The sequence below is a fragment of the Podarcis cretensis genome (assembly GCF_951804945.1).
Source record: "Podarcis cretensis genome assembly, chromosome: 15".
NCBI lineage: Eukaryota > Metazoa > Chordata > Lepidosauria > Squamata > Lacertidae > Podarcis > Podarcis cretensis.
The window spans coordinates 38,367,233-38,394,426 of NC_137185.1; the positions used below are offsets into that span (position 1 = coordinate 38,367,233).

Consider the following 27,194-nt stretch of genomic DNA (forward strand, 5'->3'; position numbering starts at 1 on the left):
AGGTAGTTTTCAAAAGGGCAGGGGCCCAGTTTCAGCATTCAGAAAGAGCAATGGGGATTGTGTGCTCCCTCCTCAGGGAAGGAGGGTTGGGTTGGTTGTAAGAAGCTTTGGGTTGCCCTGGGCAAGATAAAGCAACTCACAAATTCAACAAATAAACTAATTACCTTCACTACATTTGCAAAGGAAGGGCCTCTCCTCCTTGCAGCTGGCATCACCGAGAAGCCCCATTGATGAGTTGAACCACACACAGTCCTTCAGGCCCCCATCAGCCATATCATCCTTCAGGTACCTTTCCCCACACACAAAAGCAAAAGGAAGAGGGTTGTTTGTGCTCCAGGGCTCTGGGGGCGGGGGGAGGTCACAAGAGCTCCCTCCAAAAGGAATTTTGCAAATGCTCTCGACTAGGATGCCAGCACTCCAGGGCATATAAATTCAATTCATCATCAGTGGTATTGCCACATCTCATATTTCCTGGTTCAAAATGCAATGCGTTCCTCGAATATGTGATGAACACCATTACCCTCCCAACCAATTCTTCCATGGCTCAGATTCTCATCTGAGCTAGGGCAGTGTTCACTTCCTTCCCTCCTTCCCCTAAGCTCTCATCCAGCAACAGTCCTTCAAACTATGTTCCTTCCAGCCCCATTGTTCATTGGTTGCTACACTGATGGTGGCAGCAGGCAGAAGGGAGGAGAAAGAGAGACAGACAAACAGAAGGGATGCAGGCAGGCTATACAGCGCACCGGGTACAAGGAGGAATGGAAAATGCAGTTTTCCCAGCCACTGATGTCAGGAAGCTCTGATGGATAAGGGAGGAGGCTCACAGGAGTTGGGTTGGGATTGGGTCCCATTGCATGTGCCCAGTCAGGGGCTGCAATGCCAACTGGGTCATTTTGGATTAAGCTGAGCTATTTTCTATTACAAAACAATAACATTGTTGGGGGGGATGTCTGAGCTGATCTACTTAAAGCTTGGTGGGGAATGACCTTCCCCAGCACCATTCACCCACAGGGCAGTCATATCTAGGGGGAAAGGGCCCTGGAGGAGCCACCCGGGTGCTCACTGTGCCATCTGCTCGTTGAGGGGCTCCTGTGTTGTCCACCGGAAGACGGATTCCTCCTTCAGGTCATTCAAGCCCGTCCAGAAGGAGCCTCCAAAGTTTGAGCGGACCCAGTCCTAGAACAAACATGGCAACCACAACCTCATGGTGGGTGGAAAGAAGGCAACCATCCCATGATGCCTCAGTTAACCTTTCACCTGCCTCCCTGCATGGAGAGGGGTGGGGGACTTGGGCACGTACAGGGTGGCACAGGGTTCTCCAGAAAGGTCAATATCAAGGAAGGAGAGGGCTCCGGCTTCCCTAGGGCAGGCACCACTTGGCCCCTGGTTGCAGGCTGAGGGGAGGACCAGTGAGGGAGCCGTCTTCTGAAAGCTGCAGCCCAACTCCATGGGCTTCATGCCATCAGAGGTCATCATGAGGGGCCCTGTGCTTCTGGAGGGATGTTGGTACGGAAAAGCCATACCTTCTCTTGCAGAGAGGTCAGGTGCAGCAGTTCTGTATTCTTGAATCTCCGGCAGGCATGCAGGGCCTCTTGCCACCTGCTGGCCGAGGAGGGGTCCCAGAAGTAGCAGCTGCCATTCCAGTGGCTCCACCCGGGCTCCGTCGGGCAGGAAGTCCGGGGTGCTGAGGAAGAGGCAGGGGGACATTATCCAGAACGAGGCCCAAGCTGCTTTCCCTGATTATGGCCACAGTCCATCATTCCCAAAGTCTGTTCAGTGTAGCAGAGGCTCTCTGGCCAAGAGAACCAGGTGAGAGCACTGGGACCTGGTGGCATTGTCCCCTTCCAAAGTCCTGCCAAGCACTTACCCAGTGGCCCCTCACACACCCATGGCTTGAGCTCGGAGCAGGAGGATGCAGCCACCTGCCCCTCTCCCTGCGGCCCAATCTCCAGGCAGCCCCCGGTAGCAAGCTGTGCGTCCGCCAACCTAGCGAGGGAAGCAAAAATGGCTGGGACCACCAACTTCTTGACAAGGAATGGCAGGTGCCCAGGAAGCCAAAGTCACATGCCAGACAGAGAAGGAAGGACAATGGGGACCAGGGATGAGGTGCTAAGCTTTGCAAGCTGGCGGTGCAGTGGCAGGAGATGCAGGGAGATGATCACTCCTTCAGAAGCTGCATAAGGGTTGGACTAGATGTCCCTTGGGGTCCCTTCCAACTCTACGATTCTGTGATTCAGGTTTGCTGGAGTTCTGGATAAGTTGGTTGCCAGAGGGCCAATATATAAAGGGAGCCCCTCTGTCAGTGGTGAAGCACCTGCTCTGCCTGTAGAACAGGGCCGGCCCCTCCATGAGGCAGACTGAGGCAGCTGCCTCAGGTGACAGAACCCAAGGGGCCCCTCCATGGGTGTGAATCCCACCACCACCACTGTCTCCACTGAATCGAAGAGAAGCAGCTGCAGCAGCAGCTTCCAGGGTGATCTTGCAAGAACATCACGTGATCTCATGGGATGCTCGCAAGACCTTGACAGAACCCAGAAGCCATAGCCACACAGTAATTAGAGACAGCATGGGTAGCACCGTCATGTTTTGCCTCAGGCAGCGAAACAGGACAGGCCACGCTGGCTGGAGGTCCCGGGTTCAACCCTTGGCCCAGCACAGAGGGAGTCTTTCCTGTCAATGCTGGCCTGGTTGCCCATGTCTGCTTGAAGGCAGCCACCTGCCCCCAAAACACTCACCAGGGAGAAGAGAGGTTGGCTGCTCGGCCCTCTGCCCATGTCCAAGTCCCGTCTCTGCCGACATCGTTCAGCCCTGTCCAGGTGTTCTTCTGCACCATGGCTGCTATCCAGGCCTGGAGGGGAAGAATGGATGGGGGTGTGGGAGAGGAGGCTCATTCCGCTGGTTTAACCTGCTCATTTACAACATGAACATTCAACTCTTTGGCGGCACCAATGTGCTTCGTAGCTCCATATATTGAAACAAAATGTTTGTAGGTATAAACACCTATAAAGAGTTAGAACAGCCTCCCAAAAGTGGGAAACGTTCTCCCACCCAGTGATCTGAGGGTTGGTTGCCAGGAACATTGTCCTTCAGCCGTCAAATGCCTGGCAAACAGGAATGCTTGGAAATTTCCTCCTAAAAGTCAGTAGTGAGGAGGGCACGCCACAAAATGGGAGCCACCACTGAAAAGGCCCTGTAGTAACATCCCTGAATAGGCCTCACCTACTGATTTTGCAGAGTCCAAGATGGTTGGCAATGGGGAAGGTGCATGGGCCCAAGCCATTTAGGGCTTCATATACTGGCCTTGAATTGGGCCACGCAAGCTTACTGGCAGCTACCCCACAGAGAAGCAAGGAGCGCCAGCCATGCCACCTGGGAGCATGACTAGCTCCCAACCTGCCTTTTCCTTGGCACTGCTGAGGGTCAGGAGGCCCACGTCTTTTCCATATGTCTGGCAGGCGGCTTTTGCCCCCTGCCAGTTCTTGCTGTTGTGCTCCTCCACGTAATAGCAGTGACCGTCCCAGAACCACCAGCCAGGAGCATGTGGACATCTCAAGCTCACCAAACCTGGAAAACAACCACAGGCAGAGCAGTAGTAGCTTCGCAACGTGACCCTGACTCTAACCTGCCAGCCTGCCTGTTCTCTGTGAAGTTGTAGCGCTGCCTCTTGACGATGTTATTTCCAATGATGTATTGTTTTGTTTTTCTATGTTGACTTTCCCTTTTATCACAAAGCCACTTGGCTTATTTTATTAACAGAAAAGATGAGCGTAAATGATTAAGCTAAAGAAATGCGTCCAACAGTGGGAGTTCATGGAGCCTGCCTTGTACTTATTTATTTCATTAAAAAAGATACACTGCTTTTTTTTTAAAAAAAAAAAAGCCACACACCTCAAAGTGGCTTACCCAAAAATAAAACAGTAACATCAAGAAAATTAACAATAATACTTTTAAACATACAGAAGTACTAAAACAGACAGAAATTCACATCTACTTTCCAAACACCTGGTTAGGGTTGCCTAAACAAGGATGTTTTTAGCAGGTGCTGAAAAGAGTACAGTGAAGGCGCCTGCTTGATCTCAATAGACAGTGAGTTCCAAAGTGTAGGTGCTTGGTGGAGTATGTGGAGATGGCTAAACTTCGATGGGAGGAGTAAGGAACCAGGAAGAAAGAAATTTAACTAAGACTGGGGGAAATTTACTGAGTATTTTTTTAAAAAATTGTAAACAACTTAAAACATTAGCAAGGTTAATGTAAAATGAGCAGTAAAGATAACTCAAGGAAATTATTAGAGAAAATAAATAATAAGGTATTGGTTTGGATATGCAGCAGTAAAGATAAAATGAAAGAAACCACAGATGAGAGGGGGAGGGGAGGTCAATTTGATGGTATTTTTGGTTTTGCTATAGAATTTGTATGTTTTGTTGTCAAATTGTACACACCCCCACACACCACTATAACAAAGTGTATCTGTGGCACCTGTAGCAATGCCAATTATGCCAGGTCGGTCATTACTGGACCTAATGGTCAGGGGTCCCTTTACCTTTACCTTTTAAGCAGTTGATAGGCACATGTAATCACTCAGTCTCATAGGTAAACTGGTCCCAAGTTGCCATGGGCTTTATATGCAAATGGCAACACCTTGAACTCGGTGCAGGAGCAAATCAGCAACCAGGGCAGATCTCTGAGCGCAGGTGTCATATGCCAACAAGGCCTCACTCAGTCATGCTGCAGCATTTTTATGTCACTCATATTCCGCCCCCCAAACTTACCATGAAGGCACGAGGGGGTGAAGCGACGGACGCAGCGCAGGTGGCGCCCATCGCATTGGCCCGTCAGGGGGTTGTAGGTCGATGTGCTCAAGCACGGAGAGCAGCGCCGCCGGCACCCATCCCCACAGAAGCTGGGGGAGCAGGCTGCAAGTACAGATAGTTGTCGGTTAAGGCAGTGAGCTACCAGGAGACACCAGCCCCTCTGACTGGCCTCATGATACTCTGGATAGAGGCATGTCTGCTGGAGGCCCTGCAGAAGTCACTGGAGGTGTCAGGGGTCAGATCCTGCAGCCTTGAAGCTCAGCCTTTGAACCTGGCGGCACAGGCACACACCAACACACAGGAGGAATGGCCAGCCTCAACAAGGAAGCCTCTCTCAGCACTGGACTAGGGAGTAAAGTCTCAGTACTGGCCAGGTGGGGTTAGGGCTACCTTCGTGCCTTGTGTGATGTGTTTGGCCACCAGGTCTTTGGTCCTCTCCAGCAAATCTTAAGCTTTTATTGACACCAGAGTGGGATCTCTCTTTCAAGTCAGCCTCTGAAGACCATCAGAGAAGGGCTGCTTCTCTCTCCCCTCCCTGCCCCTTTTCCCTTGTGTGTGTCTGTCGTGATTTTTAGATTGTAAGCCTGCAGGGACTGCCTTGTTTTAACTGGAAGCCTCTTGGGCTGAAATAAATAAGCAATAAATAATGAAATTGCCTCCCAGCCCTCATTGGGGACTCCCTGGAAGCATCTGACTGGCCACTCTTGGAAACAGGGCACAGGCAGAGGCAGAATGGGAGACATCTCCTGTCTTCTCATGCAGCTGAACCTGCAAACATTCCTCAGCCCAGGTAGGATGGGTCAAAGGGCAGTAAGCCAGGCATGAATTTATTCTGGGAGAGGTCCTGAAATCCATTGACAAAGGGGCTTCTAATCCACACAAGCTCAGACTGCAATACACTGGGTTGGCCTTTAACCTGTGAAATATACTCAGAGTCGCAAAGTGATTTCATGCTCTTTATTCAGCTCATGGTGGTGAGGAGGAATGAATGAAAGTCCCCTCAAAGTATCTGCTTTATATACATTATTTACACAATGGGCTGCACATGATTGGCTAATTCCGGAATTCTACTGTAAGCCAATCAGGTTGTGGATTCACTTCAATCTGGAGCATGATTGGGTGGTTCCTGCCAACCAATCATACTGCTGCATTGTTCTAGGACCAATCAGACTGCTGCATTCTGAATCCTATTGTTCTAGGACCAATCAGACTGCTGCCTTTTGGATCCTATTGTTCTAGGACCAATCAGACTGCTGCAGTTTGGATCCTATTCGACTCAGTACATAACAACCTGCCACCACAAGACACATTTAAAGCACCTTGCTGGGCTGTGCAGTGTTCAGGGGCATCCCTGAAATGGAAGGAGGGAGGTGTTCCAGACCCCGATCTACCAACCCACTACTATTCCCCCTTCCCATCCTCCTCCCTATCTGTCAGGGAACTGACATCGGAGCAAGAGGTGGAGGCAAGGCTCCAAAGCGATGCAGGAGAGGGGACCAGCAGGGGGGAAGGAATTCAGCATAACACCAGTAGAGAAGGGAGGGAGATGGAGGATCCGGAGAGGGGTCTCCAAGACTCTTCGCCCGAAACTAGTGGAGAGAGCACGGGCACGCCTCTGCCCACTCCTTCCTTGCGCAGAAGAGTCCCGCGCAGCGAGAGTAGGCGGAGACTTGGCGTCAAACAACTTCTATGCTGGAAGAGGTTCAAGAAACGCCCACTGACGGATTCTGCAAGCGACTGAACGGCCACGGAGTGAAGGGCTGTCAGCCGAGGCATGGTTAGCCAGGCAATCTAGCCAAAAGTAACGGCAACTTACGCACAAGTAACCCCTTATAACCATTACACTGTCCTCCTGCATCTCAAATGCAGCAGAAGCAGCCACTCACCTGCCTTCACGTAGAGGATGGCGTCCGAGCCAGGGCTGTCCACCAACACCGTCCCTGCCACCAGGTAATAGGCCCCGCTAAGTCTCAGCAGCCCCGTGCAGCCCTCCTTCTGCAGGTAGCAGGCATCCTTGGCTTCCTGCAGCGACGCTCGCCTCTGCTGGGGGGCCGAGCCCTGCTGAGGAAGGAGCAGCTTCTCCCTGAAAGATGGCAGGTCCACATCTGTGTGGGGATGCCATGAAGCGGGAGAAATAAAGTGAAAGCTCTTCCTGGCAATGTACAGAACAAGGCGACTTAAGGCACATTTCCTCCACCTGAAAACTGGGAACTGTAGTTTACCCCTCACAGAGCTAGAACCCCCCAGCACCTTAACAACATGCAGTTCCCAGGGTACATTGGATAATGTGCTTTAAATATAAGGTGTGTATGCAGCCTGGAACTCAGCTCCCGAGGGCATCCCCTGAAGTGTGACAAAGGGCAAAAGACCCCTAACATTCCCCACCTCTCCGCTATAGGGATACGTTGGCATTAAGCCCCTCAGTGCATCAAAGACAGATTGAGTGGGGATTTAGGTGTCAGGCAAAAATGCTCCTCCTTAACCAGGCCTTTGGCTGACTGACATCCAATGCCCTTTTAAAATGTGTTTGGGGAGCCAGTGGGATTACTGGGTTGTTCTTGTTTTTATTATGTATTTTGTGATATTGTGATTTTATGTTGAGAACCGCCCTGAGACCTGCCGGTATAAGGCGGTATACAAATTTAATCAATTCTCATCATCATCTTTTCTCCCCAGAGAATACTCCCACCTTCAGGTCGCGTGCAAGCCCAGTGGAAGCTGCCTGGCTCTGAGCCTCCTCTTTTGCCACCAGCAAAGCCAGCCCTGGCCTGAAAAAAAAGAAAGAAAGGGGAGAGATGGGGCAGCTTAGCCTGTGGGGCAGTCAGATGTTGCTGGGCTCCCATCATCACCCCCTTGATCCCTGGCCAGGTTGGTTGGGGCAAGACCAGGGGAGGTTGCGGGAGAGATCAGGCATGTCAGGTTCAAAGTACCGGTACTTTGCCTGTCCCAGGATCTGTGCTTTTTTTCTGGTGGGACACAACGGTATACAAAGCCATCACCTTTTTGGAGGGGAGGAGGAGGGAGGGCTCTTGGACCCCTCAGAGCATCACGCCTTCTTTCCCAAGGAGGCAGGAGGCTGTGACAGGATTCTGGAGTCCTGCTGCCTCCTTCCCAAAGCTGGGCAGACCCCTTAGAGCATTGTGCCTTCTTCCATAAGCTGGGCAAATGCTTCCCAGGCTTGGGGAAGGAGATGCGAGCCCAGGTCCTGGCAAAATGTTGGACAGTGTTACCCCTGTGGTAAAAAATAGGCATGCATAATGCAGCAAGTTATTTATAATGCATCTCTATAGGGACGCGGGTGGCGCTGTGGGTTAAACCACAGAGCCTAGGACTTGCTGATCAGAAGGTCGGCGGTTCGAATTCCCGCAACAGGGTGAGCTCCTGTCGCTCAGTCCCTGCTCCTGCCAACCTAGCAGTTCGAAAGCACGTCAAAATGCAAGTAGATAAATAGGTACCACTCTGGCGGGAAGGTAAACGGCGTTTCCGTGCACTGCTCTGGTTCGCCAGAAGCGGCTTAGTCATGCTGGTCACATGACCCGGAAGCTGTATGTCAGCTCCTTCGGCCAATAAAGCGAGATGAGCGCCACAACCCCAGAGTCGGCCACGACTGGACCTAACGGTCAGGGGTCCCTTTACCTTTACTATATACCAAGATGTCAATGAAGTTCCAGTAAATCATGTAATTGTTTTACATGTATTTGTTTTTCCTGGCCCTGAGGAAATTTTGCACCCAGGGCAATTACCCAGAGTACCTGCACCTTTTTCCTAGAAAAAAAGCACTACCCAGGACCCCGTCCCACAGCCCATCTCCAGGAGGTTGGCATAGCACACCCATTCCATGGCTATTGGGGTTCCTTTCAACTCTAGTCAAGTCAAATTATGGTGGTTCCAATGTGAGAAGTTCACCAGAACCTGCCTCCTCCCCCACCCCCAGCCTCCAGCAGGGACCCCATCTCACCTTGACCTTCTGCACGGTAGCACCCAGGTACCTCTGGCAAGCAGAGGCTGCTTCGTCCTGCCTGCTGTAGCGCTCCGAGGACACGCAGGCTCCATGCTCAAACACCCAGTCATCCAGGGGCAGGCACTTCAGAGAGGCATATGCCGCTAGGGAAAGGGGTTTGGCCATTACTAGCTGACCGCGGTGCCAGGGGGTTACTCAGTAACTGCAGGGTGCCCCCTGGCTCCTGGCACTCAGGAGCAGGGTTTTTAAGTCAGAAGGCATGATGCTTCCTGGCAAGCCGCTCTGAGCCCGGCCTTGGCTGGGGAGGGCGGGGTATAAATAAAAAATATTATTATTATTCTGGAAGAGCTACAAGCTTGAAGGCAGCTGCAATTCCATTTGCACTGGGGCAAGGGAGCAAACAGGTGGCAAGCGAGGTTATGGGGGGGAGAGCAGCAGAAGGTCTGAAGGGCTCCATGGTGCCAAACGAGGCCACCAGCCCTCCTTCCTCTCAGGGCTCCAGGGCTGGCGGTTGGAGCCAGTGCCACGACTGGTTTAACCCTGTTTCTCCAAATGTGACCTTTTTTTGCCTGGGATTGAGGGTGGCTGCATTAGGGACAGCTCGGAGGAGAGCCCCATTAGCCCACTGCTTTGAGATGCACATACCGGCTGCCTCCCTGTAGCGCAGGAATCCATCGCAGAGGCCCGTCAGCGGGTTGCAGCTCAGGCCTGGCTCACACCGGGGGCACATCAACTGACAGTCCTGCCCAGAGAAGCCAGGCCGGCAGCTCGTCTTGACATGCACGGCAGCAGCCGAACTGGCGTCAGGGTCTTCCAGAGCCACAAGGCGTGTCCCCCTGGCAAGGCGGTGGCCCCCTGCGGAGCTGACCACGGCATCACACCCCGTGCCCAAGGCAGAGCACTGCCGCTTGGCAGCCTCCAGCGAAGGGAAGCTCAGGTCCAAGGAGGAAACACCATAGAAGGACTTCTCAGGGAAGGTCATGTAGGAGCCTGAGGGGAGGGGAGAATCATAGAATTGTGGGGTTGGAAGGGGCCACGAGGGCCGCGGGATCACACTCATCCAGTGCTTCATCCAGAGAGCTAGTGTGGTGTAGTGGTTAAGAGCGATAGACTCGTAATCTGGTGAACTGGGTTCGCGTCCCCGCTCCTCCACATACAGCTGCTGGGTGACCTTGGGCCAGTCACACTTCTCTGAAGTCTCTCAGCCCCACTCACCTCACAGAGTGTTTGTTGTGGGGGAGGAAGGGAAAGGAGAACGTTAGCTGCTTTGAGACTCCTTAGGGTAGTGATAAAGTGGGATATCAAATCCAAACTCTTCTCTTCTTCTTCTTCTTCTTTACCAGCTGCATTGGCTCCCAGTGTAGTACAGGGTCAGGTTTAAGGTGCTGGTTTTGACCTTTAAAGCCCTATGCAGCCTAGGACCCACGTACCTACAGGACCGCCTCTCCTGGTATGCCCCACGGAGCACCTTAAGGTCCACAAATAACAACACTTTGGAGGTCCCGAGCCTCAAGGAGGTTAGAGTGGTTTCAACTAGGGCCAAGGACTTTTCAGCACTGGCCCCGTCATGGTGGAACACTCTGTCACAAGAGACTAGGGCCCTGTGGGACTTGACATCTTTCCGCAGGGCCTGTGAGACAGAGCTGTTCCTCCTGGCCTTTGGTTTGGACTCAGTCCGACCTTTATGTTTCCCTCCCCTTATGGTCTTGATTTATCGGCTATTCTAAAATGAGGCTGCATTTTAAATTGCATTTTAACCTGTGTTTTTTTTTTTTTTTTAAATCCCTCTCCCTTTTCCCTATTATGTTTTTACTGTGATTTTATTGGTGTTAGCCGCCCTGAGCCTGGCTCTGGCTGGGGAGGGCGGGGTATAAATAAAAATTGTTGTTGTTGTTGTTTTATTAATTATTATTATTATTATTATTATTATTAGTCGAACCACCTGCAATTCAGGAATGCCCCATAAATACCAAAATAAAAACTCAGCCTGGATAGCTCAGCTGGTTAGAGTGTGGTGCTGCTAATGCCAAGGTTGCAGGTTCGAACTCTGTATGGGACAGCTGTGTTGCAGGGGGTTGGACTGAATGGCCTTCAGGGTCCCTTCCAACTCTAGGATTCTATGAAATGAAAAATGTCTGCAGCCCAAAGCAGCTCTGCTTACCACTCTGGTGGGAGGCCTGGCATATCCAGCGGTGAGGCCTGTGGCACGGCTCAGCCTTCAGGAAGCCGGAGCTCAGGGCCAGCATGCAAGTTTCTGTGTCCGAGGGACCCTGTGAGAGAACAAAGCTGGCCCCAAAGAGAATGAGAGAGGGTGAGGGAAGCCAGAGACGGTGCCTGGCAGGCCTGCTGACTTGTGCCCTTTTGAGGCGCTCAGTTTTAGATCTCATCCCCTTGCCTTGGCTTCAGTCCCATGTTTCTCAGACAACCATCTTGGCAATCAAAACAAGTTGTTCAAGACTTGCGATTGCTAGATCCAGGCAAAATAAGCTTGGTGAATGAAACAGCTCCTCTGAACGTTTCTCTATCCTGAACAGCTCCTTAGGAGACCTCAAACTCCTTTGATAATTTTTTTGGGGGGGTTGAGACTTTACAACATACAATACAATAAAAAAGTAATTAAATAAAAATAGAACTCCTTTGAAAGTTGCTTACGATAAACTAACTCTCTCCCAGCTGCAGCCTCTCCCCATACCTTCCCCCACATACAATATGGTGACAATGATAGTGGCCAACCTTACTGGGATGGCAAGATGACTTGGCAGCGAGTGTGTTCAATCTCTGCACTATAGCTGCTTCTATTATTTATTGACTGATTATTCAGAAGTGGTTCTTATTAAGTTCCGTGAGATGCACTTCTAAGCAGGTGTACACAGGATTGCCGTCTTAATAGACAAATGGCCCCAATCCACCCATCCCGCCCCACAGTCTCTTTCTCAGGGGTTCTTACTTACCGCTGCAAGGCTTGGTTGAAGGGTGCCCCATTGGCCCAATGCCACAAGCCTCTGCCACTGCGAAGCCCAGTCCAGACACTCACCTCCAGCTCTTTCTGCAGCCAGACCTGTGGAAGAACGCAGAAGGTCATTCTCCTTCGCCAGTCAAAAACACGCAGTGGGGATCTTGCCAGTCAGCGCACCCCAAAGGATGCAAACTGTGCAAAGCCACCAGAGACAGCAGGGTGGAGAGGCCTGAGTGCCAAGAAGATGCTGGGAGGAGCGCAAAGAGCCTAGACTGGGAAGCCCAGCGCCATTACCTATGTAGGGCCGGCTCTATCATGAGGCAGAGTGATCAGTGTTAGAAACTCAACTGATCTAGACCTAATTTGCAGTCGCCGCAATGGCACCAGATTTCCCCCCAGTGGGATTTATTGTTATTATTGTCATTATTATTATTCATTTCATTTATATACGACTTTATATTTTAAATGAAATCTCAAAGTGGTTGACAACACATTTAAACAGCCAATCAAACATGAGGAAATCCCGACCAAAGAACTGTGGCAAGAGAAACTGATGGATTACGTGGAACTGGCAAAATTGACACACAAACTACATGATAAGGATAACTGTGACTTTAAAGAAGAATGGGAACCTTTTACAAAGTACTTAAAGAAACAACAAAATGAACTGGACTCCTTGGCAGGTTTTGAATAAACATACACAATTTTTTTATTGGTAACATATTGATAGATTAATTAAGGATCTTTAACATTTTACAATATGAAGAGAATAACATATGCTGAGAAACCAGAGAGAGGAGCTAAGGGAAGTCTCGGGGGGGAGGTTCTTTTTAGGGAAGGGGGGAGGGAAAAAATGGGAGAAAATGAGGATGACGTGTTTTTGATAAAATGTTATGTTGAAATTCCTAATAATTTTTTATAAAAAAATAAACATCCAATCAAACAATCCAGAATGAAATGAATTCAAGCAAATGTTATCGTGTTTATTATTAACATAAAAATGAGATTACAAATAATTTTAGCTGGCCAGCCCTTGCTGGTTGGGGCCCCCATTTTATTTTCTTCCCTGGGGCCCAAATGACTCTTGGCAGCCCTGGGTGCCATTTCAGATACTCCCTGTGCTCAGACCAGAGAAACTGCTCACCAGATCTTGTGGGCTGCTCAGTGTGGCCAGGCTGCCACCGTGGAACCTCTGGCAGAACTTCAGGGCCTGGCTCCACTCAAGGGCCGCATCCAAGACGAGGAAGAGGCATTTGTCCTTCCTGGATCTCCAGGCCCTGGACTGGGGGCAGTACACATCTGCAGGAGGAAATGGCAAAGAGCATGATGTGCACAATGTTGGGGAAAAACAAATACATTTCCTTCTCACTGAATTTCCAGCTAATACAGTACATGTGTTATTTTAAACCATACAAGGCACTGTTTGTCTAACAATCTAGTCAACACTTGTTTGTAGCCTCTGTTAACTCTGCCCCTCAACCCTGAGCTATTTTGTTGTTATTCTGTCCTGACAAATGTCTTTCTCTCTCTCATCTCCGCCCAACCTATAAATAGTTCTTGCATGAATAAAGCCTTTGAACTCCGGAAACTGTGATTATTCCAATCTAATTCACACAACCTGCAAAGTCTGCTAACAAATACATCAGACTTCCTTTTACACACACACCAGCTGGGCTCATCACAGCTTACCCCTCCCCATACCAAAATGAAGCAGTCTAAACTGTTGGCTGTGTGAGATGAGCCCCAACGAAGCACCAGGTGTTGTGTCAGTCATTCTGCCTCACCCAAGCCTCCTACCATGCAGGGTTGTGGTGAAGATAAAAGGTGAAAGGGGAGGGAGGAGTCATGTCTGCTGCCCTGAGCTCCTTGGAGGAAGGGAGGGGCAAGTATACTTTTTAAAGAACGCACCCTGATCCAGCACAAAGTACAACGCCTGTGGGGTGCACTTCCCCAGGTAGAGCTTGGTGTGAATGACTCCTTGAAACACGCAGAACCCCAAGTGCAGATTCTGCAGCCGCTGGTCCGGTAAGAGGCGAAAGGAGCTCTTGGTGTCCATGGAACAGTCTGAACTGCTCAACAAGGAGACTTCGTCTGCTGCCACCTGCACAGAGAACAGGGGAGAAGCCTGCATGAATCACAGAATCAGAGAGTTGGAAGGGACCCTGAGGATCATCTAGTCCAACTCCCTGCAGTGCAGGAATATGAACCTATACGGGGATCAAACCCATAATCTTGGCATTATTAGCATCACACTTTTAACAACTGAGCTAACTGGACAGGAAGGAACACAATGGACAGAATAATTGTCACACACAGAAGGAATAAGGATATAGTTTGAGTGCTTCAGCTACAGATTTGTAAATCATTTAATGTGTCAAGATGAATGGATGCCGTTAATATTGCAGTTGTTGTATAAGGGAGTGTTATTTTGAATGGAATGGAATTGAGATCAATAAGATTTTGGAACGCAGAAACAAAGTAAATCATCAAACCGTCAATTCTAGCACATGGGAGGCCTCCTAAATTATATAATTTGGCATCTGAACGACTGGGGTTCATAACTGTATTATAACTTGGCATTGTTATAATGAGGCTACCATTGGATTATTGTAACTAAAAACTAATTATTGTAGGGGGAAAACCCACAAATAACTGAGCTCATCGGCAAGCTGGCACAAGAACTCACACAGAGATACCCCACAGGAATTAGAGCTCCTTTCTTTGTAATAATAATTTAGTAATAATTTTATTATTTTTACACCGCCCATCAGATTGGGTTGTCCCAGCTACTCTGGGCAACTTCCAACAGAATATAAAAACACAGCAAAACAATCAAAGATTTAAAAACTGCCTTGAGATGTCATCCCGAAACTATAGACTTAAATCTATTTAACTCTCATGACTCCTAAGCAAGTAGTTTTTCTGTGAAAGGGACAAGGAACACCTAAAAGAAAATAGCAGCACTCACACAAAAATGCAATTTCTAGAGCTGGGGAATGCAGGGCAGTGGATGCTGTTCCAAGCTGGTTTCAAACCGGCAGTGCTGGTGGCTGCATGTGTGCCATATCCCTGATGCTCATCTCCTTCTTTTAAATAATCTTGGGAACTGTAGCTCAGCCCTCACAAAGCTACAATTCCCAGCACCCTTTTGGAACGGGGGTGTTTTAAATGAAGTATGGTGGGTATACAGCTGGTGTGAGGGGAAGAGAGACTGCCTTTGCCACTGAGGCTACCTGCCACCAAGTCAAATGGCTGGTCAGCGAGTCTGCACTCAATGGGCTGTTGCATTTTTAAAACATTGTGTTGCATTTAAAAAACAACAACAACACTGACCTTTTATGTATATCTGTGCAGTGAGTCTTCACCTTTCCAAAAATAACATTGTGGGCTGATTAATATTCTACAGCCTTCTAAATGTGTTTTAAAGGTTGTTTTTGTTTTGTTTTGTTTTGTTTCTGTTCAAACAATTTATTTGTGCTTTTATCCTGTTCTTTAATCTTTTGAACTGCCCTGAGATCTTCGGATGAAGCAGGGTATATCAATGTACCGTATTTTTTGCTCTATAAGACTCACTTTTCCCCTCCTAAAAAGTAAGGGGAAATGTGTGTGCATCTTATGGAGCGAATACAGACTGTGCAGCTATCCCAGAAGCCAGAACAGCAATAGGGATTGCTGCTTTCACTGCGCAGTGATCCCTCTTGCTGTTCTGGCTTCTGAGATTCAGAATATTTTTTTTCTTGTTTTCCTCCTCCAAAAATTAGGTGCATCTTGTGGTCTGGTGCGTCTTATAGAGAGAAAAATATGGTAATTAATTAATTGGTGGTTTTTTGAAATGCATGAGCAACACCCCAGGACTTAGCCAAGAGCATCAGGGTGAGGAATCTCCTGCTGCCCCGTCCGTCTCCTCAGGTTCATGCTGGAAAATAAGCAGAAGAGCCAGGGGGGGTTTCTCCCCCCCCCAAAGGTACATAGAGTCATAGAATGTGGAGCTGGAAGGGACCACAAGGCTCATGAGTAGTGGTACCTTGGTTGTTGAACTTAATCCGTTCCGAAAGTCTGTTCAACTCCTGAAACCATTCAAAAACCAAGGCGCGGCTTCTGATTGGCTGCAGGAGCTTCCTTCCCCCAAGCGGAAGCTGCGGTTTACTTCCTTTAAAACGTTCGCAAACCAGAACACTTACTTCCGGGTTTGCAGCATTTGGGAGCCGATTTGTTCAACAAATAAGCCGTTCGAGAACCAAGGTACCACTGTATTCCAATGCTCTGTTTTGTAAGATTATATGGCCCACCATGGGGCTCAAAACCATGACCCTGAACTATCCCAGAGCAGGTTGTTTTGAAGCACTATCAAGCTACTCCCGGAGTCTTGCATTTCTTTCCCTAAAGCATTTGGGGTGTTGGCACCCCCTGCAAAGGACCCCGTCCCCTGCTTGTCTTCCTATTCATTTTTCTCAGGAGCGGAGGGGAAATAAATGTGTGTGTGTGAGAGAGAGAGAACCAATCAGCTCCTAAAAAGAAGCTTGTATAAATTTAAGCTGCTTTAAGGGGTGTGAATCTAAAGCAGTCTGGGTGACTCCTTATTTCCTACAACATATTGCTTTGTTGGAACGATTCAGTGATGTGAAAACAGAGACTCTTTTGTGTGTTCTACTGTGACTTAAGAAAAATTTAGTAAGAACATAAATAAAAACTGGAAAAGGAGTTGCTGTGATCTAGCAACCACTTCAAATTAACCAATATCATAAAAAAAGCTTTTACCCTGTAGATTTGAGAGACTGGAAAGAGACGACAGATTAAAAGCAGTCATAGAATGCAAATAAATAAATAAATAAATAAATAGGGTGGCTGATTCCTCCTGCACCCCTCACTCCACCACTATCAAAGAGTTTATCCCCTGACGTCATTCAGGAGAGGGAGTGCCAGTTCCATTTACCTGAAGGCAGGAAGGAGGGTCTGCGATGTTGCGGAGTCGACCATTTGGCTGCAGCCCCCAGAAAGCACATTTGAGGCACTGGTCTAGCGCAAGCTCAGTATAGACCAGGGACTGCTCTGGATCGGTGCACAGGGCTGACTGTTTGCCTCTGAGCCGAAGAAACCCAAACCACACGAAGGAGGTGCCTGTGGTGAATCACAGAATCACAGAATCATATAGTTGGAAGATCGAGGGTCATCTACCCCAACCCCCTGCAATGTAGGAATCTCAACTCAAGCATCCAACCTCTGTGTTATGTACTGAGTTGAATAGGATCCAAACTGCAGCAGTCTGATTGGTCCTAGAACAATAGGATCCAAATTGCAGCAGTCTGATTGGTCCTAGAACAATAGGATTCAGAATGCAGCAGTCTGATTGGTCCTAGAACAATGCAGCAGTATGATTGGTTGGCAGGAACCACCCAATCATGCTCCAGATATAAGTGAATCCACAACCTGATTGGCTTACAGTAGAATCCCGGAATTAGCCAATCATGTGCAGCCCATTGTGTAAATAATGTATATAAAGCAGATACTTTGAGGGGACTTTCATTCATTCCTCCTCACCACTATGAGCTGAATAAAGAGCATGAAATCACTTTGCGACTCTGAGTATATTTCACTCTGCTTAAAAACATTCAAGGAAGGAGAGTCTACCACCTTCAGATGAAGTCCATTCCACTGTTGAGCACCTCTTATGACAGAATGTTTAGTCGGAATCTCCTTTCTTGTAACCTGAAGCCATTGCTTTGAGCCCTACCCTCCGGAGTGGGGGAAAACAAAGCTTGCTCCACCTTCCATGTGACTGCCCTTGAGATATTTGAAGATAGCTTTCATATCTCCTCTCAGTCCGGAGCCCATGTCTCACAGGAGCTAAAAGCTGCTTCCCACAACCCGAGATGAAGGTCACATGGTGACATCACACTGTCCCCTTAGTAGCCCAAGCTGCTGCCTGCCCTCACCCCCCCCCTTTGTTCCTGGGCTTCATCCAGTGTTTTAAATTCGCCAGGCGCCAGGCACGTTTTGTGACTGGCACAGGTCCAGTTGCGACCATGTGGCAATCCCTGGATGCCAGGTTGGCAACTACCTCTCCATCTGGCTTGCCCTTCTTTCTTAAGCAGATAGGTAAAGGTAAAGATACCCTGACAGTTAGGTCCAGTCGTGGACGACTCTGGGGTTGTGCGCTCATCTCACTCTATAGGCCAAGGGAGCTGGCGTTTGTCCGCAGACAGTTTTTCTGGGTCATGTGGCCAGCATGACTAAGCCACTTCTGGTGAAACCAGAGCAGCGCACAGAAACGCCATTTACCTTCCTGCTGGAGTGGTACCTATTTATCTACTTGAACTTTGATGTGCTTTCGAATTGCTAGGTGGGCAGCAGCTGGAATCGAACAACAGGAGCTCACCCTGTCGCAGGGATTCGAATCGCCAACCTTCTGATCGGCAAGCCCTAGGCTCGGTGGTTTAGACCACAGCGCCACCCGCGTCCCAAGCAGGTAGGTAGAAGAGCTTATTTATTGCATTTATAGCCCACCTTTTCCTCCAAGGACTCCATGGTTCACTCCCTCCTCAGTCATTGCCTACAACAACCCTGTGAGGTAGGTTAAGAGGCTGCGACTGACTCCAAGGTTACTCAATGAGCTTCATGGCTGGCTGGCTGGGGATCTGAACCCTGTTCTTCCCAAGGTCCTGTTTTGACACTCTAACCACTACAGCACACTGTCTTCCTAGATTTACTTCTGCTATGGAGCAGCTCTTTTAATTAAGTTGGTCGACAAGTATGGGGAAAGCTAAATGTCACTGAAAGGTTCTGAAATATTTCCCTAGGTGCTTGAATTTGTTTTATTCTGAATTGTTTGATGGGATGTTTTAATGTGTTGTCAACCGCTTTGAGATTTCATTTAAAATATAAAGCGGTATAGAAATGATAACAACAAAAACAAAAACAATCAGCAGTAAGCATGGACCAATGGTACCAAATAGTATGGGAAACAGCCTTACTAGAAAAATTAACCAATAAACTGAAACTGACACGGGGACAAATAGAAGAAGATGCTTTTATGGCTCCCCTTTATCATATACACAGCCCAACAAGATAATGACAAAAATCCACCAACAGCATACCAATCAATATGGCTAACCTGATCCAAAACACCCACCCATCCCACTCACACCTGAAAACAAAGATCACCACAGCCAATCACAAACAAACAACCACACCCTAGGCCAACCCCAACCTCTCTCACCAACAAAGAAACACAAGTGAATAGCAGAGAACCTGCACAAGCAACGCTGACACCAAACCCTACATATATTAAGTAAAAGAAAAACATCGCCACCCGACCCAACCCCTACTCACCGTTCCCCCCTCCACCTCTTTCCCCCTTTTCTTCCTAATGTCTCAACAAATGAAACTGGTCTGTAAAAAATGTTACTTGAGAAAGAAACCAAGAAAATCTTTAACAAACAAACAAACAAACTAAAACACCAACAGTATTTATTGGGGGGGAGTTGGTGCCTAGAGATTCCATTGCGGCGACTGTAACTTAGGTTTAAGGTGCCATTTGGCGATTAGCTTATATATCTGGCTGCAGGAGGCCACTTACCTGGGTCTTGGCTTGCAGCGCTGATTTGCACAGAGGAAGGCTTCTTTGCTACCAGTGTGCTCCAGCTCACCACGTTCCCAGGGAACTTCCACCGAGTCCTTGAGGCTGCCATCTGCTTTATGGAAACCTCGGGCAAGGCTCGGTCCCACAGGTTGACTTCACTCAGGTCCCCCACGAAGAGGCTGGTCCCTACAATGCAGCCCCAACATGCAGGGATGTGGTAAGAGCCCCTTATTGCCCAGAGATGAGAACCAGTGATGTGGGGGCATGGAGGTGAGAGATGGAGGGGCTACGGCTTTTCCACCAAGTCTTTGTTATGGGCCCAGCCTTTGAGGGGGGATCTTTTGATCTACACTTCCCCAGTGGTGGCAGCGGCCTGCAGTTGGAAGATGCCATTCACCACTACCTTAACAACTTCGCCATCGGGCTGTGGGTTCAAGGTCAACCTGCTGCTGCTGCTGCCACCAGCTCCCGCAAGATGTGCCTGGTCAGCTATGCGCTGAAGTGGAGGCAGCCAGAGTTTGCCCTCTTCCTCCACTCCCCCTCTGGGCTGGAGTTCCACATCAAGGGGTAAGCAGGAGATCCCTCCACTTGAAATGATGGTTTTAAATGATGCTCTCTTCCCAGATTTTGGTCTTGGATGTGGTTTTGAGGTTTTATGACATTTTATATGGGGTTTCTATACTACAGCCACAGGGCAAGCCTACAGCCTCTGAGCAAAGGAGGGACTTACCTCTGCTGCCCACTTCCAGCTGTCCAATTATCAGCTTCCCCCCAAGGGAGAGCCCCTTCCTCAGGAAGCTGCTACTCTCAGCGAAGTGGGGCTCCCAGAGAAATCCATCCATGAAGACCTTGAAGGACGGGAGTCCAGGAGCGCTGGAGACCGAGACGGCCACATGGTGCCAGGATCCATCCAGAAGGGAGCCCTGGGTGCCGCTGAACATCACTGACCTGCAAAGAGAAACCGGGAAGAAGTGATAGAATCATAGAAGTGGAATGGGTCAGCTAGTCCAACCCTCTGCAGTGCAGGAATATTTTGCCCATTATGGGGCTCAAACCCACAACCCTAAGATTAAGAGTCTCATGCTCTAACAACTGAGCTATCTGGGTTCTCCTTTTAATCATCATCATCATCATCATCATCATCATCATCTTTATTTATACCCCACCCTCCCCAGCCAAGGCCGGGCTCAGAGCGGCTTACAAGCAATAATAAAAACAAGTTGAATGATTACAAATTAAAAACAAAACTAAAATACAGCATTAAAATACTGAAACATTAAAATATTAAAATGTAGCCTCATCGCAGGAGGAGAAGGAAAAGAAAAAAGAAAGAGAGGGAGGGAATCAAATTGGCTCCAAGCCAAAGGCCAGGAGGAACAACTCTGTCTTACAGGCCCTGCAGAAAGAAATCAGATCCTGCAGGGCCCTGGTCTTATAAGGCAGAGCGTTCCACCAGGCTGGAGCCAGAGTTGAAAAGGCCCTGGCTCTGGTTGAAAGCAATCTAACTTCCTTAGGGCCCAGGACCACTAGGGTGTTGCTATTTATGGACCTTGAGGCTCTCCGTGGGGCATACCGGGAGAGGCGGTCCCGTAGGTACGAGGGTCCTAGGCCGTGAAGGGCTTTAAAGGTCAAAAGCAGCACCTTAAATCTGACCTTGTACTCCACCGGGAGCCAGTGCAGCTGGAAAAGCACTGGGTGAATATGCTCCCATGACAGAGACCCCGTGAGGAGCCTCGCTGCAGCATTCTGCACCCGCTGGAGTTTCTGGGACAGCTTCAAGGGCAGCCCCGCATAGAGCGAATTACAGTAGTCAAGCCTGGAGATGACCGTCGCATGGATCACTGTGGATCACTTTTACCTTTCCATGCTCAGGCTGGGATGTGTGCAGATAAATCAGCAAATGCATTTCAAAGAATACATTTCATGCCAGCTTCCTGGCTTGTTCAGATCACATCATTTATAGTCATGAGGTCAAAAATTATAATTATGGAATTGCTGTAAATTGCTTGGTAGGTGGCTCGTTGATGAAACTCTCCTTAACTGAGGCCACATCCACATCAAGCACATTTAAAGCACACGACTCCCTCCCACACCCAAAGAATACAGGGAACTGGGATAATAGAATCATAGAGTTGGAAGGGACCACGAGGGTCATCTAGTCCAACCCCTTGCAGTGCAGAAATCTTTTTCCCAATGTGGGGCTCAAACCTACGACCTTGAGATTAAGGGTCGCATGCTCTGCCAGCTGAGCTATCCCCCTCACATAATGGACATTTGGAGTACAAAGAAACTTACTGGCTTCCTGGCAACTGGGATGGTGAGAGGGCTGCGCCACCAGCTCGAAACATTTTGGTGCCCAAGTTAGAGCGGCAGCAAAGGACATAAAATCATAGAATTGTGGAGATATGTAATATATAGCATTATACACACACAGTATAGAAACCCCATATAAAATGTCATAAAACCTCAAAACCACATCCAAGACCAAAATCTGGGAAGAGAGCATCATTTAAAACCATCATTGCAAGTGGAGGGATCTCCTGCTTACCCCTTGATGTGGAACTCCAGCCCCGAGGGGGAGAGGAGGAAGAGGGCAAACTCTGGCTGCCTCCACTTTAGCGCATAGCTGACCAGGCACATCTTGCGGGAGCCAGCGGCGGCAGCAGCAGGTTGACTTCGAACCCACAGCCCGATGGTGAAGTTGTTGAGGTAGCGGCGTATGGCATCTTCCAGCTGCAGGCTGCTGCCACTGCTGGGGAAGTGTAGGTCAAAAGAAAGGCGATACTCTGGAAGGGAAGGCAAAGAGGTCAGCCTCTGAACAATGTCAGCACCCTCCTTTGCAGATTTTCTGGGAAAGCACAAAAAAGCCTTTGTAGCCTTTTCCTGCCCTCCTTCAGCTATTCCTGGAAACAATCAGTGGTGGACTTGGGGGGAATTGAGAGGGTGGCTGCAGGTCAGTCGCACTTTGAGACTGGCACAGGTCCAATTGTGACTGCGTCAAGATCTCTGGGCACCAGGTTGGTGATCTCCACCTGACTCTCCAGCTTTCTTATGCAAGCAAGTTAGCAGAAAGGTTTATTTATTTAATTTATCTCACACCTTTTTCTCCAAGGAGTCCATAGTTCACCCCCCCTCCTCAGTCAATCCCTACAACAAGCCTGCAAGGTAGGCTAAGAGGCTGCGGCTGACTCCAAGGTCACCCAGTGAGCTTCATGACTGAGTGAGGAGTGTTGAACCCTGATCTCCCAGGTCCAAAACCTGACACTCTAACCACTACACCATGTTTGGTTGTACTGCCCCCCCCCTTGTTCGAGGTGATGGTGTCTGTGCATGCAAAAAAAGAGAAAGAAAAAGCTGGCAGTCTTGCAACATGCAAAGGAAAGGTTGCACTGCTTGCAGATTTCTGACTATCATGCTCAGCTAGCAGATATATGTCAAGGAGAGAACCTGACAGTGCAGAAACTTCATTGGCCTCTGTTGACATGAATTCCAAGGAAACCAGGTGGAAGGGGCTTGCTGCAGGGACCCCCCATGTCTCTTTACAGAAACATCAATGTTTGCCCACCTTCTGCTGGTTCAAAAGCAAGGGGGACTCTTCTTTGTGTCCCCCCCCAAAAAAAATCCTCCCCAACCTACCTAGAGACGCGTTGGCCACGGTTGCTCCTATTATCCTCAAGGAGTCGAGGTTTGCAAAGGGAATGTCTTGGGCGCTGGAGAGACGGAAATGCTCCTGGTGGTCCAAGAAGCTTGCGAGGCCGTGAGGGTAAGTGAAGAGGCTCCATGTGCTGAACAGCCCAGGCGAAAAGGGCACCCCAGAAAAGTTCTTGCGCTCCAGGGAGCCGCCGAGATCTGTGGTGACACTGCCACGCACATGGGTGGCATTGGACTCTAGGCTTAGTCGGAAATGTGTGGCATCGGTGTGGAGGCCAGCCAAGGACAGGGTGCAGGAAGAATGACCAGGGAAAGAGAAGGTGACATCAGCTGTGGCATGCGGACCTATCCCTCCAGGGAGGGGAAAGTACACAGGCTCCGGCGGACCACAAAAATCTGGCAACAGAGATGGGAGCAAATTAGGCCCAGGGAAGGGAAGGTGGAGGAGCCTGCTGTTATTGGTGGAGCTCGACTCAAGGACTCCCAACACTCATTTCATTCAGAGCCTGTGAGAGGAAGCATCGGAGGAGTCCATCCCACAAGAAGCCCACCTGCCTTTTGGATCAGCCCCCTAGCACTCAGCCACTGCCTCTCCCCCCACCCCCTGCCGAGGCAAAAGGGATTGGGAGGGGCAGGGACCTACAAAAATTCACATGTGGAATCTGAGGTTCCCAAACTTGTCCCCCAAATCCAGATTCTTTTATCTTTCAGAAGGATTTTATGCAGTTACGAAACGAAATGCCGATTCCAAATCAAAATGAGCATGCCTTTTTTGAATTGCCTCTTGTAAACCACCCTGAGATCTTGATGAAGGGAGGCATATAATTTATATAAGGGTGGCATAATTTAAATAATTATAATTATAATTATAATTCAAGGGGATGAAAGCTATCCCTCTACATGAGGGCTTTCTTCCAAGATTTCCCATAAAAGCCTTTGGAGAGGGGAGCCGCCGAAAAAGCCTTTGGAGAGGGATTTTGTCTCAAACTGTCAGCTCAGTCCTTCACAGGTTTGTTGCCAGCCCTTTGCATAGTCCGTTCCTCTAGTCTTTCTACCTAATTTATCAGGAATTTGCTAATTAGGGGTTTGCAATTCCTTGGATCTCAGAGTGGCTGGAGCAGAGTACAATTAATAACATTGTTACTGTTACCATTACCATTATCGTTACCGTTATGTTTATCGTTATCGTTAATCGATATCATACTGTTACGGTTATGGTTATGGTTACAGTTCTGGTTACCGTTACTGATATCGTTATCGCTATCATTATTATCAGCTGCTTTCTGGTCTCCTTGAGATGATGTCCAGCATTTTCAGATGAAAATCCAACAGTTTCACACCTGAGTGGTGCTTTTATACTGCAAATTGCTTTGTGATTTTAGCTCCCCTTTTCTCCACTCATGAGAAGAGAGGAGTTAAGAGGCAGCTCTCTCTCTCTGTCTGCTCCAGCCTGTCTGCGGCCCCTCTGTTGCCCTTGAGCATCTATGGCACTCACCATATCTGTGCTGGCAGACAAATCCTGTTATTTCGGTCGTAGGACGCTCATTGCACGGTCTGGTCTGCCACGTCCCATGTTGGGCCATATTGGTGGGCTGCAGACTCAGCACCACACATTGGTCCTTCACCTGTTCGGGGGCTTTTCCTAGAGAATAGAGCAGCCAGGGGTTGTAAGAGCCCATATGAGCGGCTTCTAGCTACAGCCTCCTACCTTGTCTCCAGGAAATCCCAACACTCTTCCTAATTCTACCTTCATTGTCACTTCCTGCACTTCTTTCCCACCCCAAGTGGGAAATGGGCAAGAACTTTAGGTCCATTCCACACCCTTCCCCCAGCCTCAACACCCCATCCCAGAGCCCATTTGTGTGGAGAGAACCCCAGCTGAGTCAATGTGGTATTGCAGACTAGGGCCTGGGAGAGACCAGGGTTCAAATCTTAATTTGGGCATTGTTGTTGTGGGGATTAAGGGGATTAAGGGTGGAGGGAAAGAGCTCCTTGTAGAAAAATGTGGGATATGAATGCAATCAATCAATCAATCAATCAATAAATAGGGGCAATAAAATAATAAAGAGCCCCAGGTCTTATGGAGCAAGTCTTATGAGGAACAGTAGAGAGAGTTGGGTATGTTTAGCTTGAAAAAGAGGAAACTGATGGGACAGATGAGAGCCATCTTCAAATATCTTAAGGTCATCACATGGAAGATGGAACAAGCTTGCTTTCTCCTGCTCTGGAGCGTAAGACTTGAACCAATGGATTCAAGTTACAAGAAAGAGGATTCTGACTAAATGTTAGGAACAGCTTTAGGGCAGTACGAGCTGTTCAACTGAGGATTGGACCCCCTCAGAAGGTGGCGGCCTCTCCTTCCTTGGAGGTTTTTAAGCAGAGGTTGGATGGCCATCTGTCATCATGCTTGAGTTGAGATTCCTGCATTACAGGGGGTTGAGTTGGGGTCCCTTCCAACTCTACAAATCTATGATTCTAGTTTTTATGCAGTTCTGGATGGCAACCAAGAGTTCTGACACAGAGAACCAGCTGTGATTCAGGACCCTTCTGTTCAGGAGCGATCATGCTTGGACTCAACATACCCAGATGCCACCGGAAATAGGCTGGGGGGGCTGACGAGTCGCTCCACCTCCATGAGGTGCCAAAGCGCAGCCCGATCCACATCTGCCAGCCATCCTCAGGAAAGGCATCTGGGGAGGAAAAGGAGAAACCATCACAGATGTTTCTTGGTAAGGATTAGATGGCCAGCTCCCCGCACCCTCTTCCAGTGCAAAACCATCACTACTACCTCCCAGTTTGAATGGGGACAATAAATGCCACCATCTCATAGAATCATAGAATTGTAGGTCTGGAAGGGACCCGAGGGTCATCTAGTCTGACCCCTTGCAATGCAGGCATACACAGTTGTCCCATACAGGGATCAAACCTGCAACCTTGGCATTATCAGCACCACACTGTACCAACTGAAGAGGAGGAGGAAGAGAGTTATTCTGAGGGCGGCATTTGGGTACAGGTGCTCTTTTAAGTTTTGAAAATCTCCACTGTTAGTTTCATTTTTTGCTGCTTTTGACTGTAAGCATCTTTAAAGGGTCATTTGCCCAGAAAAGCAGCCCCCAAAATATTTAAAATATAAAGAGATAAATGGCAACAGCCATCCCCCAAGGGCACTTAAAAAACTAATAAGAAGCACATATCTCAATTGGTAGAGCATGAGTTTCTTTATCTCTGGTTCGTGGGTTCAAGCCCCGTGTTGGGCAAAAAGGATTCCTGCATTGTGGGGGTTGGGCTACTAGACCGATGGTCCTTGTGGTCCTTTCCAACTATGAGTCTATTATTCTAAGAGGAGCCCAGCTAGATCAGCCCAAAATGCTACTGTCTTGGCTACTGGTTTGCTGCTTCCATCCCTCACCGGACATGAAGGTGTTCTGCTCCTCATCTCCAACAATTGCGAGGCCCTCCCCAGATTCCTGGCAAAAAGACTGGGCCTCTCTCCATGACCTCAGTTCCCGGAAGGATGGGAAATGGAAGGCGTAGCAGTGGGAGCGGAAGGGCACTTTCCTCACAGAGCCAGGGAGGGCATCTAAACAGGAAAGGCACAAGGGGAGAGAGAGAGGTACAAGAAGGTGCAGCTATGAAGTTGGTGGGCAGGTCCACATTTTAGATTAATGTAAATGGTGAACTCCCCACACTGCCTTTATTTCCCCTTCATCCACCCAGCGTTCTCCTCCACACTTTATCCTCCTGAAATCCAGAGATCCCCTTTGCACTTCCCCCAGCAGGGCTTTCGACAAAATCCCCCATGATATTATTGTGAAGAAGCAGGTAAAATGTGAGCTGGACGAGGAAACTGTTAGATGGATTTGTAGCTGGTTGCCTGGCTGAACCCAAAGTGTGCTCATTAATGGTTCCTCGTCATCCTGGGGGGAAAGGGGGGCTGCCACAGGGCTCTGTCCTGGGTCCGCTGTAGTTTAACATCTTGGATGAAGGAATTGAGGGGATGCTCATCAAATTTGCAGATGACCCCAAAATGAAAGGGGTAGCTAATGCCACAGAAGACAGACTCGGGTTTCAAGATGACCTCAACAGATTGGAGAACTGAGCCCAAACTAGCAAAATTTCAACAGGGACAAATTTAAGGTTCTGCCCCTTGGTAGGAAAAACCATCTGCACAAATATAAGATGGGGGACACCTGGCTTACTAGTAGTACATGTGAGAAGGGTCTAGGGGTCTTAGTG

At 48.8% G+C, this 27,194-nt stretch overlaps 1 protein-coding gene across 1 annotated transcript in view; it reads right to left on the bottom strand.

Moving 5' to 3' along the window:
- Positions 1–27,194, bottom strand: part of LOC307203812 (uncharacterized protein) — a 37,016-nt gene that overhangs the window by 4,492 nt on the left and 5,330 nt on the right. The window contains exons 6-28 of the mRNA XM_079954913.1: positions 26,368–26,538; positions 25,541–25,648; positions 24,454–24,600; positions 22,944–23,354; positions 21,856–22,093; positions 20,038–20,255; positions 19,305–19,493; positions 16,662–16,846; positions 13,637–13,829; positions 12,873–13,027; positions 11,724–11,830; positions 10,934–11,058; positions 9,418–9,762; positions 8,770–8,915; positions 7,501–7,579; positions 6,698–6,916; positions 4,770–4,913; positions 3,398–3,564; positions 2,736–2,848; positions 1,868–1,986; positions 1,524–1,684; positions 1,064–1,176; positions 165–289 (exon numbers count right to left, since the gene is read on the bottom strand). Of these exons, the coding sequence (XP_079811039.1) occupies positions 165–289; positions 1,064–1,176; positions 1,524–1,684; positions 1,868–1,986; positions 2,736–2,848; positions 3,398–3,564; positions 4,770–4,913; positions 6,698–6,916; positions 7,501–7,579; positions 8,770–8,915; positions 9,418–9,762; positions 10,934–11,058; positions 11,724–11,830; positions 12,873–13,027; positions 13,637–13,829; positions 16,662–16,846; positions 19,305–19,493; positions 20,038–20,255; positions 21,856–22,093; positions 22,944–23,354; positions 24,454–24,600; positions 25,541–25,648; positions 26,368–26,538 (3,978 nt within the window). The remainder of the gene's footprint in view (positions 1–164; positions 290–1,063; positions 1,177–1,523; positions 1,685–1,867; positions 1,987–2,735; positions 2,849–3,397; positions 3,565–4,769; positions 4,914–6,697; positions 6,917–7,500; positions 7,580–8,769; positions 8,916–9,417; positions 9,763–10,933; positions 11,059–11,723; positions 11,831–12,872; positions 13,028–13,636; positions 13,830–16,661; positions 16,847–19,304; positions 19,494–20,037; positions 20,256–21,855; positions 22,094–22,943; positions 23,355–24,453; positions 24,601–25,540; positions 25,649–26,367; positions 26,539–27,194) is intronic.